The 21557-nt window shown below is 53.7% G+C and overlaps 1 protein-coding gene across 3 annotated transcripts in view; it reads left to right on the top strand.

Annotated features, from left to right (window-relative positions):
- The window catches only part of DSCAML1 (DS cell adhesion molecule like 1), a 349852-nt gene that overhangs the window by 7225 nt on the left and 321070 nt on the right, over positions 1-21557 (top strand). For 2 of the 3 annotated variants that reach the window (XM_045482964.1, XM_045482966.1), the window contains exons 2-3: positions 8488-8805; positions 13264-13410. In XM_045482964.1, the coding sequence (XP_045338920.1) occupies positions 8488-8805; positions 13264-13410 (465 nt within the window). The remainder of the gene's footprint in view (positions 1-8487; positions 8806-13263; positions 13411-21557) is intronic. The other variant, XM_045482965.1, reaches the window with a different exon arrangement.

Below are 21557 nucleotides of genomic sequence, written 5' to 3'. Positions count from 1 at the left end.
AAGGCAGCTTTGAGGACGCGGGATCCAACCCCTAGTCAGATGTGTGACCCCATGCAGGTTTCCCACTAGACCCACTGTTCTTCTGCTCCGGCCCTTGCAGCCACAGGAAACACCTTCCTCTGAAGGCAGCCCCTTCGGGCCATACGGTTCTATTACAGAGCTCGTCCTTAGGATCCGCGGTCTGGGTCCTGTACCTTCTGTTCACTGGCCTTGGCTCTGTGTTTTAAGCACGGGGGTATAGGCGAAGCCCTCTTCTGCTCGATAACCCTTTGGCCCTCTGCAGACAGATATCTGCCCATCGGAGGCCTCTCCTCTGGGTATCCAGCCCCTCTGGTTCCTCGAATGCTCCCTCATCCATGTCATTTCATTTCTCCGTGAGGCTCCTTTATTCCTCGGCTGCTGGGCTCTGCCAGTGGGGTGGCCAGAATCAAAGGGACAGTAGAGACAGGGGTCAGGTCCCAGCCAGGACACTGGGTAGCTGTGTACCTGAGGTTACTTACTCTGTGCCCCCGGCTCCCCATCTGTAAATGGAAGAGATTGGACAAAATAATCTCTTAAGTCCCTGAAGCGTTAACAATCTAAATCTGGGAATCTCTAGGGACAACTGTGCTGTCTGAGCCGACTCCCTAGAAGGACCTTCTGGCCGTAAGAGGCCTTCCCTTCCCCAGGCCTGTCTAGAAGGGGCTGGGAGATTAAAGAGTCTGTTTGACTGTCAGCTGTTGGCTCATAGCTTCTGGAGCCGGTGGCGAGGGGCCTTGTAGGTTGGAAGATGACTGATCTTTGCTGGGTCTCACAGGTTGCTGGTTGCAGGAAGTATGTTTATGCTGAGGATCTTAAAAAACCGAAATCAGAACCGAAAACCGAGGTTTCTGATGGGGAGGTAGAGCCCCTGGGTGCTTGGAGCTGTGCTGTTCAGTGGGGGGCGGGGGGGTGGTTAGGACTGCTTCCCTAGGGAAATTTGGAGCTGGAGGGCTGGCATTTAGTTGTGGGAATGGGGGGGTGCACTAGGGATGAAATGTTGGAAGCCCGGGACAATCCCAACTCAGTAAGAAATGTCATACCCCAAATTGCTCTCCTTCATCGGAAAACCCCCTGATGGTACGTTCACACCCTGGAGACGGTCTGAGTTTAGAATGTGTGGTGCCCGTTGAGGGATACCGGCCAGAAGGGAGGGAGGCCTGGGTTGGACGTGTAGGTCTGCCACTGTTAGCTGCGTGAAACTAGGAGATTGCTTCACCTAACGTCCTGTGTTCTCCTCTGTACAATGGGGTCTCGTGGTTAGAGGTGGTTGTAGGGGTTCAATGAACAATAACGCGGGGGAAGGGCGTCTCACGGTGCCCGGCACCAAATGAGTGCTAAAAACGAAACGATGGCCGTGATGATGGTGAGGACGGTGGTGAAGCAGGTGCGCCAGGTTTGGGGGACAGCGACGGACGGGAGGCCTGGGACTTGGTCCTGGCTGTTCCATCGTGCCCCGGGGCAACTGCCAACTCTGATGGCCTGTAAATGCTCTGACGCCGTCTGGGGAGACCTTCCCCAGGGTCTAGCCACAGACTGTGTCTGAGGCGTGGACGCACAAGAAGTGAGTTTCCTGATGAAGGAGCCAGACCCTGTCTCGCTGGTCCAGACCTGGGGTTTTGGATGGTCGAGTTGAGGTCCCGCCGGTTGGTCTCCGGGCCTGAGTTTGCCAACTGACTATGGGATAAGAAGAGTCAGAGCGAGGGCAAATAATATATCGCCTATGGAAACCTTTGTGTGCAAATGCAGTGCAGTAATGAACCTGGCAGATTAACCTAAGAAACTCACCAGGCCACATCTGCATAAAAAAAAAAAAAATCGTGTGCGAGCCTGCGGGCAGCAGCGTGAGGCTGTTGCAATGCTTTACTGTTATCGATCACACACTATTCATTAACTCGATCGCCAAATTAAGTTAATTAATGTGGTGCTAAGGTCCTGTCGGCCAAGCCCGTGGAAACTGCCTATTGTTGGAAAAGGTGATGTTGGAGGTCCAGCGTGGCAAAATCTACTTTTCTCTGGGGAGTGTTGCTCTGAGCTGTGGATGGAGGACCGCCCGCGTCAGAAATCGTTTCCTGGCCCTCGGACACACTTGGTGAACCTGTTGTCTAAGGATCTGTATTTTTAACCAGCTCTCCGGCTGATTCTGTATCAGACCGTCTGAGAACTGTGTTAAATAGTGGTAGTCGTTATTGCTGTAGGTGAGGGGTAAGTGTTTGTTGTGGGATATTTATTCTGCAAGTGCTGTTTGCCTGTTATAATGAAAGTACTCATAAACAATAGCAACGAATACTCAGGTGGTGCCGGGCGCGAACATATACCCGGTTGACAGGGACTCGTCCAACCTGACAACGCTTGAGGTCACCCCCATTTTATGCACGGGGAAACTAAGGCACAGAGAGGCGAGGTCATCTTGCCCGAGGTCCCATTGCTTGTAAGCGGCAGAGCAGGGATTCAAACCTGGGGAGCCCGGCCCTGGAGTCTGGGTGCTAAGCGCCCAGTGCTGTGCTAGGCCCAGGGGATAGAGTGGTGGCCGGGACAGGGAGCTCACAGCCCTGCAGGGGAGCCCTGCCGGTTCCCCCCGCCTCTACTGTCCTGGGGACCCACCGCTTTCCCCCCATCCACACTTGTCGTGCCGGGGCATGGAGACCCCTGAAGCCTCTTGCCCGTCTCTGGGGGGCGGGTGACGGGTCCAGCACTGGCAGATGTTCCTGGATGAAAAGTCCAGTGAATGAGATGAGTAAATATTGTAAAGGAGGAGAGCAAAATGACTCACTTCTCCCAGTGGAGGTGGCGAGGTGTTAATATTTCAGCCCCCTTGGGTTGTCATTTATGCTGACTGGAGCCGATCACATGGGGACAATTCAGCATACACCTGGGAGGAAGCCTCGGTGGGCCCACCCCAACCCCGGCCAGTAGGGTGGGGGCCCATGGGTGTCAAGTTTCCTTCCCCGAACTAATCCGGATGGCCAGCCGGTGGCGGGAGGGAGGGCCAGCGCTCAGAGAGTTGATGTGATGGATATTCAGATTTCAGTGGTGACCCTGGGGGCAGCCCAAATGCCTGGGGGCGATTTCTGGTTTAAAAATATTGCGGTGCTATTTCTACACTTCTAATCTCCCAGCGATTTGGAGCCTGTTTTCTGAAACTCGGCGTCAGGGTGGTGCTCCGCGTTAAACGGCAGAGAAGATTAAATGGGTTTAAGTCTGGGCGTCTGTCACATCACAACCGAGCCCATAACTTCCATTTTCTATTAAAAATCCATTTCCCCCCTTTGACCAGAAGAAGCTTTGCTGTTGATCTGAATGCCTCCCTCTTTATTTATGAAGTGTTTCCCCCTCCTCTCGTTCTCTCTGTAAATATGCCTGGTTGTGTCTGTGGAGGGAAGAAGGAGCTGGGGCAGGGTTGGGGGGGGTGGGGAGTGTGTGTGAGGGGGCTTCCCTGAGACTTAAGGGGGCAGTAGGAGTTTCCGGTGTGAGGACGTGCTTTCCAAACTGGGACTGGCTTCCATGGGGGGAGTGAGGGGGGACCTCCCCAGGCCCCTAACTTTGAATTCTTTTCCTCAGCGTCATGACAGAAAAAACTCAGGCTTGGGACCAGGCAGACCTTGACCGAATGTTGGCTCTGCCTCTTTCTAGCTGAACAATCTCTCCGTGAGCCTCTCTCTCCTCACCTGTAAAATGAGACGGACAGGACCACCTTGTACCTTTGTGCGAGAATTAAGTGAGAGAGCACTCTGGAAGGTCAGACCCCTGACCACCCCACCCCCCCGCCCCCCACCCCACGTGCCTGGCACACAGCAGGTGCTCAGTCAGTGTTAGTCTCCTTTCTTTTGAGAACTTGCACCGTTAGCTAAGCCACTAAGCCTTCAGGGAAGTAAGTGTAAGGTGAAAATGAAGTCGGGCCTGGGGCGCCTGGGTGGCTCAGTCCGCTAAGCGTCCGACTTCGGCTCAGGTCACGATCTCACAGTTCGTGGGTGCGAGCTCCGCATCGGGCTCTGTGCTTACAGCTCAGAGCCTGGACCCTGCTTTGGATTCTGTGTCTCCCTCTCGCTCTGCTCCTCCCCCATTCACGCTCTCTCTCTCTCTCTCTCAAAAATAAACGTTAAAAAAAGATTTAACAAAATAGGAAGTTGGGCCTAGGGCCACAAGAACTTGCATAAACTCAGTCCCCCAGCCTGCAAACCTCCTCGTTGTCTTCTATCCCTGAGGGCCAGCTCGCCACTCCAGCTGTTCCTGCCTCTCGTCCCCAACGCTGCCCCCGGCAGGTTTCTGTGGGGCTCCCCAAACGTGCTGTCCCCACCTCTGCCATAGCGCGTCGTTCGGGCTGGCCTGGGTTCTGGGAGTGCCTTCATTTAGATCTTATTTCAAGGCTCAGCTTGAGCCCCCCCATCCCCAGAGCTGTCCCCCTGGCTGCTGAGTAACGGTGCTCTGTAAATGTCTTCTGAAAGAGCAATACTTATCTGGTCCCTAGGTCGGGAAGGACCTGGGGAAGGAGAGCCTTGGAGGGTGGAGGAGGGTCTTGAATTCTGCAGGGCTGCAGAGTGGCGCTTGTGCCCCGGCCACCCTTTGCAGTAACCGTAAGCACCCTGGATCCGTCGGCCAGTGGGGGGGGGGGGGTCCCTGGGACCGGAATAGCAACCTCGTCCCTCCTACTCACGCCTCCTCTTTATGGGGAACCAAGTATCCCGCATTCTGTTTGCTCTGCTCTGCAGTCCTGGAGGGCAGGTCAGATGGCACAGTCCCTGTCTTTTGTGAATGAGGACATCGAGGCTCAGAAAGGCTCGTGGCTAGCCCCGGGGACCCACAGCAGGTCAGGGGTGAGTCCCAGGAGGATAGGCAGCTCGTCAGACTCCTAGCACAGCTCTATTGTCCCATGCCTTGCTCTTCTCGGTGCTTGCTGAGGTTTTGTCACTGCTCTGAAGATTCGAACCCACCGTAGGGACCATGCCGGACTCCATGCGGTTGGAGTGAGACCCTTGCTAACCCCCCTTTTAGGGCCGGGTGACCGAATGGACCCATTGCCGCCGCGGCCACTCACTAGTGCCCCTGTGCCAACCTTTGCACTGGCACGTGGCAGAGATTTGAGATACCGGGTGGTCAGTGCCTCAGTTTCCCCTTTATAGATTTGCTCACTCGTTTCTCTTGGCAGCTGGGGTGAGGCTAAATTAATGTTTATTAGAGGGCTTCTGCATGCTGGGCTGACAGGTGCCTTGTGATGGTAAAGCATGAGCCCGACGTAAGTGCAAAACGCTATTGTTTTACACCTGAGGGTGATGTTTCATAATGGCAATGCGCTGTCAGAGCCGTAAGCAGAAATGAATGGTTTGTCTCATCCTCCCCAGCTCCCCCAGACTCAGAAGACAGCAGCTCGCATCCCGGGGTGGGAGACATATGAGGCTACTCACCTTTTGCTATAAATCTGCCGTTTCATCAGCCCTGACAGGTGGCTGGACAATCCCAGTCAATTCATCAATTAAATCTACCCATTTGTAGTTGCTGAGAACCCCGTGTCCTTGGCTCTGGAAGGATCCAAGGCTCAGAGTGCGGGAAGGCTGCTCTCATTGTGGCCGATGCTCCTGGTGGCAGTGGAGGAGGCCCGAGGAAGGGGCCGTCTCGCAGGTGGAGGTGTGGGACGGATTTCCAGCCGGGAGAGAGGGAGACGAGGGCTGTGTGTTTGGGGTGGGGTTGAGATGGAAGAAAGGATGGGGTGGGGCGTACCCAGCCCCGAAAAGCCAGATTTTGTGGTTTGTCTCCACCGTGGTTCACAGAATAGAGCGGTTCTATCCCCGGGTCCAGAAGTAAGGCAGCGTGGGGATTCAGTCCCCGTTCTGGCACTTACACTGTATTGCTTTGGAGAAGTTAGTTAACTTTGAGTCTTAATCTCCTTATCTGTGAGATCAAAATAACAATAATACCACTCCGCAGGGAGTCGTGAAGATTAAGTGAGATAATATCTACAACGGGTCTAGCCTATTATAATTGCTGGTGGTATTATTATTACTGAGGGCTACATCGCAAATATTTTCTTACCCTGTTCCTTGAATCAGATAATTCTGAACTCCTCTCTGTCAGGAATCTTCTCCGCTTCCCCCGTCCATTTGTCAGGCACAGTGTAGAGTCTTGTTGTACCTTGATGGATTTTGGCTCCCCAAATCCATAAAGCTGCCATGGAGAGGATGTCTGATTAACTAGGTTGTCTCAGGAAGCCTCCAGAACCCCAGAGTGATGGATCTGCTCTCACAGGCTAAGCATTGTCTGAGATGTCGAGTCCGACAGGGGGCTCCTCCCAGGAGGAGTGTGTGCGTGTGTCTATGTGTGCAGGTGCACAGGTGTATTCATTCTGTTCTTGGCCATCTAAATATGGATGTTGGTGGCCAGGTGGTGTTTGAGGAAGGCGAGGGCCCCCTCTTTGTTACTGCAATGGTTACAATCATCTAATTGTTCCGAACAATCGTTCCAGACTCTGGGCTCAGATTGCCTGTGTCTGCATCCCCGGGCCCTCGCTCACTGCTTGTGTGGTCTTGGGCAAGTTGCTTTGATCTCTTGGTGCCTTGGTTTCCTCATCTGTAAACTGGGATGGACAGTACCCCCTACTGCATAGGGTTGTTGCAAGGTTAAAAGAGGTCGTATAAGTAACGTGCTTACAACAGTGCCTGGCGTGTGGGAGACGCTTCACAAATATTTGCTGAATGAAGTCGCAGTAAGGAAGTCTCTCACAAGGGGAGCAGGCCACGGAAAGGGAGCCTGGCAAATCTGGGTCCAAAGAGAAGCCTTCCTAGGCCTCCGTTTGCTGACCCGTGAGGTGCCGGGGTTTCGTGGTTTTGGAGAATACTCTAGCCGCTGTGAGTGAGGCACGTTTCTGAGTTTCTGAAAGTCTCAGGAGATGGGCCGCTCCCCTCAGAGCAGGCTTGCTCAGTCATCAACACCGGGACTGTCACCCGGGGAGGCAGTGTGAAGAGGAGGATCGAAAGGTGATACCATTCCCTCCCCAAAAGCCTTTCAGCCGCTAAGGGTGCTGCGCCTGGTGGGGACAGCAAATGCATTTGCCGCTAAGAGGATGCCCCTGACACCCCAGCAAGGAGCCCCTGGACGTGTTTTCCGGCACTGATGCTAATGGCTTCATCGTGGCTTTTTGTGACATGATGGGAATTGCTCTGACCAATGAGGCTTAATGGCCTCCCTCAACAAGTTGCCCGGTGCGTTCTCCCTGGAGGCTCCGCTCAGAGTTAAGCCAAGAATATTAATACAGTCCGGATGCAGGCCCTCCTCCTTCTCATAAAGTTGTGGAAATTGAGGTCAAGTTGGGTCCCCTGCAACGTTCTTTAAATAAGCCGCGGAGTGGTTTGTTTGCTGCGTGATCTTCCTGGCGGAGAGGGAGGGGCTTCCAGCCGGAGACCTGGGACTGGGCTGTCTTCTTCTTCTGGGTCGTCGCCACTTGTTCAGAGGTGGCCCTTCTTAGGGAGGCAAGGCTCCTCAGCAGGGAGGGAGGCCCCGATTCCACCATTCGGGGCTGCGTCCCATCAGGCAGGAAAGACTGAGGCCGGGCGCCGGTGTGAGAGCTGCGGACAGCTGTCCTCCCGGTCAGGTGGCCCTGCTCTAGTCAGGCAGCTGCACTCCTGAGCACGTCCTCCCGGTGGCCGGGTGCTGTGATGGCGACCGGTCACAGATGCCTGAGGTCTCTGCAGCCCTGTCCACCCACCCCTACCCCCACCCCATTTTATAAGCGAAGGAGCAGAAGGACAGAGAAGGGGAGCGTCCCCATAGTCAGTCAGTGTCAGGGCTGGGTGGGGTTGGGGCGCCTGGGTGGCTCAGTCGGTTGGCTGTCCGACGTCGGTTCAGGTCTTGATCTCGTGGTCTGTGGGTTCGAGCCCCACGTCGGGCTCTGCGCTGACAGCGCTGAGCCTGGAGCCTGCTTCGGATTCTGTGTCTCCCTCTCTCTCTGCCCCTCCCCTACTCGTACTCTGTCTCTCTCAGCAATAAATAAGCATTACAAACATTTTTAAAAATTGGAAAGGGAATGATAAAAAAAAATGATACCAGCTCCTCTCAGGGTTGTGCAGATGAGTTGAGGTAATGGGTGTGAACCTGCCTGCCATATAGTAGGTGCTCAATAAATACTTACTGAAGCAATTTCAGTACTTGTCCTAACGTGTGGTTGCCAATAGTGGATCATGGCTTCAGACCCTTCGGCCTAGCGGAGTGGTGGCCAATCCCCTCTCCGTGGGCTTGGCTTGGTATGGGAGGTGAGATGTTTTCAGTCAGGCCGTTCATGGGCTGGGCTGGAAGCTTCTGTGGGGCAGGAACCGTCTCACATCTGCCTGTGCCAGTGCCCGGGGCATCGTCAGCTCAGTAAGTGCTTCCTGAGTGACTGGTGCTTAAATGATGAATGGGCGTGGGACACACGGCTCTGTGGTGTGGGGGGTTATTGTCAGAACACGGCTAACCCAGCCCCTCCCCTTGGCTCCCCTGCAGCTCGCCCTGAAGATGTCGGCACCAGCCTCTACTTTGTAAATGACCCCTTGCAGCAGGTGACCTTTTCCAGCTCCGTGGGGGTGGTGGTGCCCTGCCCGGCTGCGGGCTCCCCCAGCGCGGCCCTTCGATGGTACCTGGCCACGGGGGACGACATCTACGACGTGCCCCACATCCGGCACGTTCACGCCAACGGGACGCTGCAGCTCTACCCCTTCTCCCCCTCCGCCTTCAATAGCTTTATCCACGACAATGACTACTTCTGCACCGCGGAGAATGCGGCCGGCAAGATCCGGAGCCCCAACATCCGCGTCAAAGCAGGTAAGGTGTCAGCCACCTGCTGCCTCCTGGAGAGCTCGGTCTTAAGGGTGGTGACGGGGAACGGGCAGAGCCCCTTGTTCTGAGGGTCCGTGTGGGGGGCGTGGAAGAAGTCTGTCTCTCAAGGAAAGTCTTCTGGTCCTTTGGAGTCTTGGCTCCTTAGGGGGTGGGCGTCCTTAGGCGAAAGGGACACCGTGCTGAACCTTCCTTCCCATTCTCCTCTGCAAAGCTGATGCCAACACCTACCCCCTTCATCACTACCTGTGATGGTAACTGAGATAGTGCTCGTTTATTTATTTTTTTAACGTTTAGTTTAAAATTTTTTTTTTCAACGTTTATTTATTTTTGGGACAGAGAGAGACAGAGCATGAACGGGGGAGGGGCAGAGAGAGAGGGAGACACAGAATCGGAAACAGGCTCCAGGCTCGGAGCCATCAGCCCAGAGCCCGACGCGGGGCTCGAACTCCCGGACCGCGAGATCGTGACCTGGCTGAAGTCGGACGCTTAACCGACTGCGCCACCCAGGCGCCCCAAACGTTTAGTTTTATTTTGAGAGAGAGAGCACAGGTGTGCACGCGAGAGGGGGTAGGAGGGGGGAAAGAGAGAGAGAGAGAGAGAGAGCACGCCCGCGAGGGAGGGAGAGAGAATCCCAAGCAGGTTCTCTGCACTGTCAGCACAGAGCCCAACTCGGGGCTTGAACTCACCAAACGTGAGACCATGACCTGAGCTGAAATCAAGAGGGTGCTTAACCAACTGAGCCACGCAGGTGGCTGGTGCTCATTTATTTAAAAAAACAATTTTTTAAAATAATGTTTGTTTATATTTGAGAGGGAGGGAGATAGAGTGTAAGCAGGGAAAGGGCAGAGAGAGAGCGAGACACAGAATCTGAAGCAGGTTCCAGGCTCTGAGCTGTTAGCACAGAGCCCGATGTGGGCCCTGAACTCATGAACCGTGAGATCATGACCTGAGCCGAAGTCGGACGCTTAAGCTTAACCGACTGAGCCACCCAGGCGCCCCAAGGCAGCTGGTGCTTGTTTAAATGAAGTGTTCATTTGAGTGCTTGAGTCATGGAAAATACCCAGTGAGTTGCTCGCTTCAAAAAGCAAAAACCCCCCAAACCCACCCCTTTTATTTAAATATATAAAGAAAAGTACGCATATTACGAGTAGGTAGCTTGATGAATTGTCACAAACTTTAACATCCAGATAAAGATACACGACATCAGCACCTCAGAAGCCCCCCGCGTCCTCTTTTCTGTCACCACCCCCCTAGGGGAAACCATTGTCCTGACTTCTAGCAATACAGGTGTTTGTCTCTTTTTGTGCTTTATATAAATGGAGTCCTGCATTGTGTATTCTCTTGAATCCTTTGCTCACTCTTGTGACAAAGAAGAGGGAGACACAGAATCGGAAGCAAGCTCGAGGCTCTGAACTGTCGGCACAGAGCCGGATTTGGGGCTCGAACCCACAAACTGTGAGATCATGACTGAGCCAAAGTCGGATGCTTAACTGACTGAGCCACCCAGGCGCTCCTCGGCTGTTCTCTTTAAAGAAAATAAAAAATTTCATTTCTGGGGCGCCTGGGTGGTGCAGTCGGTTAAGCGTCCGACTTCAGCCAGGTCACCATCTCGCGGTCCGGGAGTTCGAGCCCCGCGTCGGGCTCTGGGCAGATGGCTCAGAGCCTGGAGCCTGTTTCCGATTCTGTGTCTCCCTCTCTCTGCCCCTCCCCTGTTCATGCTCTGTCTCTCACTGTCCCAAAAATAAATAAACGTTGAAAAAAAAAATTAAAAAGAAAAAATTTCATTTCTGGGAGCGAGGTCAGGAGGTGAGGGAAGGGCTTAGGTGGAGCTACTCTTAATTAGAATGTCACGGTGCCCTGGTATGTCATAATCCGTTGTAAGGTATACCTCAAGTAGCAATAAACCACTGACGTTTTGGGACTTATTTTCTTAGAAGAGCTTTCTGGGTGGGAAGGAAAGATAATGTTTTAGCCAACCCGCTCTGATGGCACCAAGCCTTGGGTGTGCCATCTTTCCTGGTGATTGTGTTGGGCAAAGAAGGGTAGGTTCTGGGGAAGGCCTCCCAACCTGCCGGCCACGATCCTGCAAGATCTCTGACTTCCAGGATCCTTCTGCCTCAGGAGTGCCTCTCACAGGTCCAAGGTTCCAAGGAGCTGGCAACAGGTGTCCTCCGGGGGTGAGGTGGGGAGGGCACTCTTGATTAAAGAGCTGGTCTTCATCCAGTTGGTTTGGTTGGGAGTAGATGTGAGCTCTTCGAACCCAGGACCGTCCTCAGGGTATCGCTCCTGGGGCTCCCTGTGGAACTTCTTCTCAGGAGTAGACCCTTTGCACTGTCCCCCTAACACCATCACGTGCCGGGCTGGAAGCCCTGAGGCCAAGGTTTGGTGCAGTGCTGGCCCCCACAGCCTAGAGGACTGGCTTAAGAGAAAGTAATGTCATATTTCCAGTTGTGTGCCTGTCACTGGGTTAGGATGCAGTTGTCATCACAATCCTGTAAAGTCCCTTTTTTTTTTTTTTTTTAATACCAATGAGGGACTAAGACGAGGAGAGGTTAAGTGGCTTGCCCAAGGGCACATAGCCAGCTAGTCAGAGGTACAAGCTATAATGACAAACAGTATTTTTGCAGTGCTTTCCTGGGCCAGGCCTTCTACACGCTGCTGTTATCATTGTTGTGATTTCCTTTTACGAATGAGGAAACCGAGGCTCCAGAAGGTTAAGTACCTCTTGGGCAGAGTCACACAGCGGCTCAGAGGAGGAGGCAGGCCTGCCTGCTCCCGAGCCCGGCCTCTGCTGGCCCCCTGGGAGTCTTCAGGGCTGTGTGCACCCAAAGCCCGGCTCTGTCCTGTTCCACTCTGCTTCCTTCCCGTGTCAGCTCTCCGTCAGCCTCCTGGGTGCTTCTCTCACAGCCCTGGGCAGTGCCCTGCCCACACCCTTCTCCACCTCTCCTCCACCTCAGCTCTCTCTCTCCTTTGGCACAGTCACAACAGGGAGGTGGGGAGAGAATAAAGGCCTGGGGAGGCCGGGCAGGGCTGGCCTGACTAGAGACACAGCCAATTAAGCGGCTCTTGATGAAGCCAGAGGGGCTGCAGGTGCACAGCCAGAGGGGCTGCGGGGCCCTGAGCGTCACCCTGGCAACCGTGGCAGGGAGAGCAGGAGGGCACGCTGCCCAGGTGCCTGCTGAAGGACAAGGTCGGTAGACAGCGGGGATCTGGCTGCACCAACTCCGCTTGGCAGAGAAGGGTGGAAGGAGGGAATGATCCCTGGAAGAGGCCAAGCAGAGGAGGACAAGGGAGAGGCAGGGCCCCTTGGCCCCACCCCCGAGGCTCAGCCAGCCCACCCATGGGACCCGCCATGTAGCGTGGCTGCAGGTGACAGCGGCCTAGAACCCAGCCGTGGGACTGAGGCAGGAGGTCCCCACTGCACACTGTGGGGAAGGAACGGAGAGTTCTGGAGGCAGGGGCAAGCCTGGGGGTCAGGCTGTAGGCAGTGTCGGGAGGTAGGAGAGAGCAGTAAGGATTCTTTGTTGCGGGGAATCTTAGAGACCGCCCATTTTCAGACCATCACAATTTCAGCTATTCTCCTCCGTTGTCCTCATAAACCACCAGGCCCTTCCGGAAAGTTTGGTGTGTGAGCTGCATTTTCCCAGGCTGCCTGTCACGTTGAAGTGGCACAAAAGTCTGTTGTTACATCCCGTGTCGCAGTGTTTATTTTTGGCAGGTTATGGTCGCCGTGCCTAAAACCATTGCCACCCGGGGCCCAGGAAGCACGTAGGAAATCAAGTGTGGTTTGCTTAGAGGAATTCTATCGTATTTCCTCGTTGCCTCCGTATCCCCTTGTTTTTTTTTTTTTTTTTTTTCAACGTTTATTTATTTTTGGGACAGAGAGAGACAGAGCATGAACGGGGGAGGGGCAGAGAGAGAGGGAGACACAGAATCGGAAACAGGCTCCAGGCTCTGAGCCATCAGCCCAGAGCCCGACGCGGGGCTCGAACTCACGGACCGCGAGATCGCGACCTGGCTGAAGTCGGACGCTTAACCGACTGCGCCACCCAGGCGCCCCTCCGTATCCCCTTGTTGAATGTGATCACAACGCAGCACTTAGCTGCTGCCCTCAGGCCCTCCCCATCGAATGGTTTGTTAATCCTCCCTGAAATGGGACAGGTTAGAAGCTGGGCTTAGGGTCTTGCGGAGGAAGGCTGGGTATTTCTGAGGGGGAGTAGGCTCCCCCATAGGGCAGAGAGGACATGACTCAGGCAGGAGGAAGATCATGGCAGGAACCTTGGGGCTGGTTAAACGGGAGGTGGGGGAGGAAGTGATGGGGGGTGGGGCCTGGGGGGTGGGGGCTGAGGGGGCTGAGCGGGCTCTCCGCTCCCTTCTCAGGGCCCTAGCAAGTCCCAGCCTTGTGACATCCCCCCTCTTTCCCGCTCCCTCATCTTTCTGCAGTTTTCAGGGAACCCTACACCGTCCGGGTGGAGGATCAAAGGTCAATGCGTGGAAACGTGGCCGTCTTCAAGTGCCTCATCCCCTCCTCAGTGCAGGAATATGTTAGCGTTGTGTCCTGGGAGAAGGACACGGTCTCCATCATCCCAGGTAAGGCAGGACTGTGGCGCCGCGGCGGGCAGGGGTGCTGCGGGGCGGGCGGGGACTGGGGGAGAGAGAAAGCAGAGGTGCTGACTTGGTTGTTGAGCTGAGATCTTGAGGTTGGTTCTGGTGACTGATTTGTTACTGTTCTAGTGATGCTTCGGCAAAAAAAAAAAGCATCTTTGGTCTCGGCTGGGCACGTCTCTCCGTGGGGCGGTGGAAACCCACGTGCCAGCGGCCTCTCTCTCTGCTGGGCGTGCGACGGTCCTGTCTGACACAGGTGCGTCCTACTCCCCCAGAGAGCGGGGTCTCCATCCTTCCTGGCCCCTGGACCTTCGCTTGCCCTTGCTTTTTGCAATGGGAGGTGAGGCTGGAGGCTCCTTCACCGTGACGGGCTGTGGGGAGAGGACAGCCAGGAGGCTGGCTGTGGTGTGCTTGGCATGACCAAGCAATGAGCACCGGATCCCGAGGGCACCAGACACGGGTAACATGCGTGTGGGACTTTGTTTTCATGACTTAGCCAAAGACCCCATTAGGATTCTGGCTGGCCCGAGCCTGCCTGTGCCTGGTATCGGGAGAAGAGGTCAATGCCACGTCGTGGGTTCACCTTGCTAGAGCCGCCATGATCGCGAGCCCCTCGTTCTTGGTTCCCTTTTCCTATGTGGTGTTGTCCCTTCAACAGGAAATCTGGTCTGGAAACCCCAAGAGGGGACCTCAAGTCCTCAAAACGCCTCCAGGCCTCCGGTTCCAAAAGGGTGGTTTCCCCCCACCGCTCCCGGCCCCTCTGCCTTCATCCCGGCACGGTGCACACGATCTCCTGCTTTTTCTCCCTTTCCCGGCTGAGCACCTCGGTTTGTCCTTTCTGTGAAGTGGAGGAAGCCGACCAGGTGTTGAGCGCACTTGCAGCTTCGATGTCTCATTGTTGGTCGTATGAAATGATTCTCGTTGCTTGGGTTTTCGGGCTGGTTAGGGAAGGCCGACTTCGATGCACGAAAGCTATAAAGCCGGGTTTCTAAATCGTGCTGCGCAGTTGAGTCCCGGGGGAGCTCTTTGGAAGACACTGGTGCTTGGGACCGCCCCCAAATCAGGATCTCGGTGGTAGAGCCTGTGCATCAGTGTTTTTAAAGCTCTTTACCTGGTTCCAGTGCAGTTAGGAGGAGAGCCAATGCTTAGGCATATTTACAGCTGACATGGCGGGATACTCTTCTGGAGACATTAATTTGTGTTTTGCTCCTGGTGCTTTTTCCTTCTCTCAGTTCCAAGCAGATGGCCAGGCCGTTATGTTTCCCGGCTTCAGAGCTTGTAGCAGGACAGGAATCCGAATCTACTTTAAGACAGCCGCTCTTCCTGCCTTTTGTGAAACCATAAGCTCATAGGAGAGGTTAGGATGGGTGTTCTGGCTGGGGAAGAGGGCCTCTGAGGACAAGGAACAAACGGGACATAGACGAGTCCGAATCCCAGGGATGGGGATGGGACTGGAGGCCGCTTAGTGGGTGCAGCTGGAGGAAGCAGTTGGGCCCCACAATGGGTGGCTGTGTGTAGCTCCGCGGGGTCTGGGACTGAGTCCAGGGTTCTTGCGTCCAAATGAGGCATGGGGTGCACAGCTCAAGACCCAAAGGGATCATGCAGGCAGGGGCAACCGGCTGGCGAGAGACCGCGGACCTTGGCACATCCCTGGGGGAAGCCCCAGTAATGAAGATCGAATGGCCCATTTATCCCACAGAGTCCGATGGAACGTGATTGACAGAACGTAAAGAAAGGTGGTATTTTTTATACGCTTGAGTTTATGGGCTAAGAGTTATATTCATTAAAGTAATATCAATTAGTAATATTATTAAATAATAATTATTGTTTGAGTGCTACTACCTGCCAGACACTGGCTAAGAAATGTTCCTATGTGATCTCATTTTGTTCTCATAAAAAGTCTGTTAAGTGTATTTTTTCCCTCCACTTTACAGAAGAGGAAGTAACTTCTTCCGGGTAAGGCATCTATTAAGCAGAGGGCGGGGGCTCGAACTCAGGTCTGTTCTTTCGACCTGTGCACTAACCCCATGCAGAACTGCCTCCCAGCACCCATCCACGTATATCCAATGCAGTGTTACTCTGAGTGCAACGGAGGCTTTAAATGTGTGCTCTAGACAAGGAGGCTTTTGGCCTTAGGAAGGGGAAAAAAAGTCCCTGTTGCGTTTTAGGGAAGGCTTTGTGGAATTGAGTCCCTGGAGTTGGTGACCAGACCCCCTAGGTTGAGACTCATCCCACTGTTTAATGAGCTGCGCAAGTCTTTTGCCCCGCCGTGCCTCAGTTTCCCCAGCTATAATAAAATGGGCATGATGATTGCCCTACTTTACACGGTTTAAGAAGCCAGTATTGTAAAAGGTTCCAAACGCTGCCTGGCACACCGAGGACATCTGTGACCATGATGATGATGACCCAGTGGGAAGAGGGCATTCCTGTTCCTGCTGTTTCCCATGGCAGTGTGTCTGTTTCCATGTAACAGGCCCTGTGGCCCCCCTTTTTGAGTTTCCCAGCGTGGGAAATGGCTGGCTCATCCACACATTCCCTGGCTTCTAACACGTCACCTTGTACATGCAGGGCAAGTGCTTGCTAAATGTTCCGTCGGAGCGTGTATGGGTGGTTGGAAAAGTCGAGAAGGAATGTGGGAAGAGTGTTGAAATAAGGGTGATCGAAGTGGGTGTGGGGTCGGACGACATGAGGACATCTGGTGCAGACGGGAGAGCAGGAAGGTTAACCCGACTCCTAGGCGTAGGAGCTGCAGGCAGTGAGCTTCCCCGCGGCAACCCTTGTAGTTGGGGCTTCGGGGCAATCTTTGATGTCAAGACAGGGCTGGGGGCCCCAAAGGGCATAATTATCAGGGAAGTGGGCTTGGTCCTAATCTGCAGGGCTCTGTTAAACTTCAGTTCTGTAGCACCTCTTTCTTTCCTTTAGCCTTGGAGAATTTTCCTCCCCTGCCCAGCCCTCGGGCACCATCCATAATCATTCTAGATCCTTCTACAGCCACGTTTTAGATCCAGGGACAGACTTTCCAAAGCACACAAATCCAACTAACACGCTCCCAGAGGAATCCATGAGAACCAGCGACTAGAGTTTTGCTTCCTCCAGCCTCTGTAGATGAGAAGCCAGAACTTGGGCCCACACGCCGCATGCTTTAATTTTGGAAAATGCAAATTGTTCATTGTTTTTTTTTTTTTTTTTCCTCATAAAAACAGGATTATCTGCCTTCCATACTCACACTGTACCCAGTGTGTGTGTGTGTGTGTGTGTGTGTGTGTGTGTGTGTGTGTTTTGTCTGGGAGGTCGGATATCAGCTTCTCATGGTGGGGGAAGGTTTAATAATTAGGTTGCCGTGAGGTTAGGGGAGGACCCAGGAGCCGGTTATCCCCCCTGATGCTTTAGAGTAGGCTTCTGGAGCAGACAGAACAGTGCTGACTTTGATCTCAGATCCTTCACAGACCACAGGGCCAACAGAAGCAGGTGATGGAGAGCAGGAGGAGGAATGGGAAGGCTGAGGTGGGTCGCTCAGGGCCCCAGGGGACCTCTTGGGGAGAGCAGCAGCCCTTTGAGGAGGGGGCGCGAGGGGGTGGGTGCAGGCCTCTGCTAATGAAGAGCTTACCCTTCAACCCCTCTCTCCGAGGGTGTTTGGAAGGAATTAAGGGCTTGGTGCCTAAACACGCTCTGTGAGTTGGGTGTTTGCTCACAGGTTAGCCTTCCCAGCTGTCCAGGGTGGGGAGGGGCAGATAAGCCTCCGGGAGCCGGCCACAGAAACTCTCAGCAGCTTTTTGCCTGTACTTTTCCCAGGTAGAGGCTGGAGAGACCAAGATGCAAACTTTCCCCAAAATGCTACTTCCCAGAACTCCCTACTACACCCCTGCCTTTTCCCTCCAAGCTGGACGTCTCCCTTCCGTTGGGGCATTTAAAGATGTAAGACCACAGAGCCTCTCACCTATGATCTGGCAATTCCTACCCTTTCCTCCTGTCTCGGGGGCCTTGGTCTTGAGGAGAACTGGCTGTCCAGTGCGGGTGGGGTGGGGGTAAGAGGGTAAAGGGCTGTGCACAAACATAAATCAAAATTAAGGCCTCCAGTGAAGCTGAGATGTGGTTTAATTTCCCATCTGCATGATCACCATTACAATGCATGTTATTGGATATAAAGATAAATCCGGCCCTGTTCCTAATAGCTTTTAATTTCCACCAGACCTGATTATATCGATGCGGGCTCCTTGTGGGAGTTTCCCAGCATGCTCTTCACCAGCATGCTGACTGGCTGTCATGGCCCCAGAGGGGAGTTTTGGACACTGCTCAGATGTGGGCCAGATGTGTCCACCGGTGCTTTGGAAGACAAGCCTGGATCGGCTCCCTTGTCTCTGAGGATGGGGCTCTGGAATGCTGGGTTGTCATCAGGCCCTGGCTGGGCTGGGAGCACGCTGGGGGCCCTGTGTGTTGGTGGTGGGGGAGAGATGCAGGGGCCAGGAGGAATCTGGTCAGAGGGGGTCAGGGGCCTCCTAGTGGGCAGGGCTCCTGGACCGCAGCCCACCCTTGACGGAGGAGAGAGTCAGCGAGCCCACCTCCCTGATGGTCCCCAGGGTTCCACGTTATTCCCGGGTTTTCTCAGACCTCTTTTCATCAGTGTGATGTCTGCCGTCTCCTCTGTACCCGTCCCCTCCTCTCCTCACTGATACCCTACTTCTCTTTTGTCCTTTAAACTCGGTCCACATGGGTCCCCTTCTGGGAGGCCTTCTGTAAGCCTGCCGACAGAACTTACGTCGTATTCTCTTAGGTGATGGGTGGTTGTTTTGGTCTCCCTGCTGCAGGAGGGTATAAGGCTGTATCTTTTCCATCTCTTTATCCTCAGGGCCCTCTTAGCACCTGTCACAGCATAATAGTAATGAGATTAATGATAATATCTATCATGTATTGAGACCTAAATTATCTCTAATCCTTGCAATAACCCTTTAAGAGATAACATTTTTTGTTTCATTTTTTTTTTCCCTAATTCTATAAATGAGGACATTGAAGCCCAGGGAAATGAAACACTTTACCCAAGGTCACATAGCTAACAAAGGCTGTAACCTGGGTTTGAACTGGGGTCCTCCTAGCCTTCTATCTCCCGCTGTCTCTCCAGGGCAAGCTTCTCTTTAAGAATGGACTGTTGTTGGGGCGCCTGGGTGGCTCAGTTGGTTAAGCGACTCTGGATTTCAGCTCAGGTCATGATCTCACGGTTCGTGAGTTTGAGCCCCGTGTCGGGCTCCGCGCTGATGGTGTGGAATCTGCTTGGGATTCTCTCTCTCCCCTTCTCTCTGCCCCTCTCTGGCTCGCTTACTCTCTCTCTAAGTAAATAAGCTTTTTTAAGAACCGGACTGGCCTCCGGTTTTCTTACGGGAGGAGGGCCTGTCCCTGTCTCCTGCCCTTGCCTAGGGACAGAAATGTGTCACCAACCTTTCTCCGACCTCTGGCTGTGTGTTCAGTGACCAGAGGCTCTGGCTTTTCTGAAGGGCAACAGATCTCTAGCTGAAAGATCAGTGAATAAAACAGCCATTCTAACAAGAAGGCTTTATTGGGCACTGGCTCTGTTTTTGGCCCAGTGGGTGACACAAAGACCGTCCTCATCTGGGGGTTTAGGATTCGGTTCATGCTGTCAGCTCTGATGGACAGGGATAGATAATCTCCACGTAGTACACAGTCATATACGATCTTGGTTTGCTTTGGAATACAGATTCAGCTTATTAACTGCGTTTTGCTCAGACTGATACCAAGACTACCTCGGATCCCATACGTCTCCACCAACTTGGATGAGGGACGGAGCAGACAAGAGAGAGCTGGGTTGTGCCTGGAGACCAGTTTGGATGCATGTAGGCCACAAACGGAGAGAGTCACAGACTGTCAGGGCTGGAAGGGCCCTGGAGGTCCGGGAGCCCAGCCTCCACACTTACTGATAAACTGATGCTCTCTCGGGCCCCCCTTCACCCCTTCTCTCTTGACATTCTCAGAGCCCATTATTTTAACCGCTCATGAGGTGTTTTGTTTTTACTATCAGACTTCCCTCCTTCTTTGTGTATCTAAACCCTACCCATCTTTCAAAGCCTGGTTCAAATACCACTTTTTCCATGATCTCTTTCCCGATTTCTGCTAAGAACGGATTTAAAAATCACCCCGATTAACCTTCTTCGAGGGGATCCTTTTGTGAACTCCCCCCGGACTTTATCGGTTCCTTGCTCAAGGCACTAATCGTGTTTTGTCTAGTATATTTGCAACCTGTGTTCTCCCCACTACGAGAATATATAACCAGCAAGGGCAGGCTCCTTATTTTATTCAGGCCCCTCTTCTCTCTATTCTTTTAGAAGATGATTAATGAGGATGACAAAATGCCAGTCTCTCCCCCACTAAACTGTCATGTGGCAGGGAGGAAAGAGGCCTAGGTAAGGTCACACAGAAACCCGGTGGCATTACAGGGTTTTAAGTTGGGTGGTCCTTGGTCTTTATTTCACTGAGCTGCTCCACAGCTGCCCAGAGAGAGAAGGCTTCTGTGGGTTCCCCTGTGATGCTCTGTCGAGACGCAAAATGGGGGATCTCAGCTCTCGACTCTCTCGGGCCGTAGAGAAAAGGGGTTGGGATGGTCAGTCTGGGCTCATGTGAACTGGATGGTGTGCTCAAGGCAATTTAACAATGGGGTTTGGGCCCCTGCCGGGTGAAGGGCACAGGGTCAGGGCTTGAAGAGGAGTCGAACTGGCCCATGACCTTCTTCCCTTCGGCAGAGCTCCGGAGTAGGGTTGTAGTATCTTCCCTTGGAGAGCATGATATGACAGAGCTGCGATTCTTTCTGATGGTGGCCCAGTGAGCCATCACAAAAGGGAGGGAAGCCTGCCCCTGAGTCTTGGGATACATTCCCCGGGGCCATGGGGGCAGAAGGAGCCCTTTGGGTGGAGGTAGCGGCAGGGGCAAAGGCAGGAAGGCAGGAGAGGGTGGGGGTGACCCAGAGGGTAAATTAAGTGGTGAGAGCAGTTTGAAAAGGATGCCAGGATATGAAGTTCCTGCCAGGTCTGGGAAAAAAGCAAAAACAAAAGAAAACAAAATGTGCGTGTGGAGGGGCAACATGGTAACGCCTAACACTTATGAAACCCTTACTAGGTTTCCAGGTTCTGCGTTGGCTCACTTAGCCTTCAAAGCAATCTGATGAAGGGACCATTATTCCTCCATTTTGCAGATGAACAACCTGAAGCACAACGAAGCTAAGTGACTTTCCTAAAGTTAGGAAGTGTTAGACCCGCACGTACACATCCGGATGCCATTCTTTGCATTCCTAAGCCCTACGCTATATTGCCTCCGGAGAACTTGACACACAAAATATATTTTAAAAACTGCTGCAAAGCCGCAAGAAAAAGACAACCGGATAGGAAATTGGGTGACAGATGGGAGCAGACAGCTTACAGAAGAGGTAGTGGGATGCGGCAGAAAGAAGGCAGGCTGTGGTCTTCCTGTCCTAATCCGTGCTCTTGAGCAAGTCCGTTTCAAAGCCTCTTTCGTTCGTCTGTGAAATGGGGATAAGGGAACCTGTGCCCGGAATCCCTGCCAAGGAAAGCAGGCCTCTGGAGAGGCTTGAATTCTCAGGTGGGGAAGGAGGGGTCTAAACACGGCAGGGAGACGCTACCCCTGACCCCCAGCTTCATGACGTTGTCTAGCCTTGGGCTGTGCTGGGCGCCGGGCTGGCGGTAGAACACGTGACCTTGAGAAGACGGGACTAAGGCGAGATGGAGGACCACGGGGGCAAGATGAGGGGAACAGACCGCCAAGACGGTGTGGAATTCCTCTCCTTTTCACCTGTGCCTTGCACGGTACCTGATAGAAATGACATTAAGGGAAGGGATGAAGGCCTGTGGGGTCCGGTGGCAACACAGCAAAGCTCCCTTCCCGAGACACGCTGCCCGGTCTAATCTCAAAGGGCTCAGACCCTGGTTCAGTAATAACTAGTGTCTCCACAACCCCACACCGTGTAGGAAGGGCTTGTTCGTGATCTCATTTGCTCTTTGCGGTAACCCCCATTACCTTCCCCACTTTCCAGACGGGGAAGCAGAGGCCGTGAGGCTTGGGGACGCGTGTGGTTAGGCGAGAAGCGTATTAAGACACGTGTGTCTGTAGGGCCC

This window comes from Leopardus geoffroyi, chromosome D1 (genome assembly GCF_018350155.1).
Source record: "Leopardus geoffroyi isolate Oge1 chromosome D1, O.geoffroyi_Oge1_pat1.0, whole genome shotgun sequence".
Classification (NCBI taxonomy): Eukaryota; Metazoa; Chordata; class Mammalia; order Carnivora; family Felidae; genus Leopardus; species Leopardus geoffroyi.
This window is presented reverse-complemented; position numbering and strand designations above follow the sequence as displayed.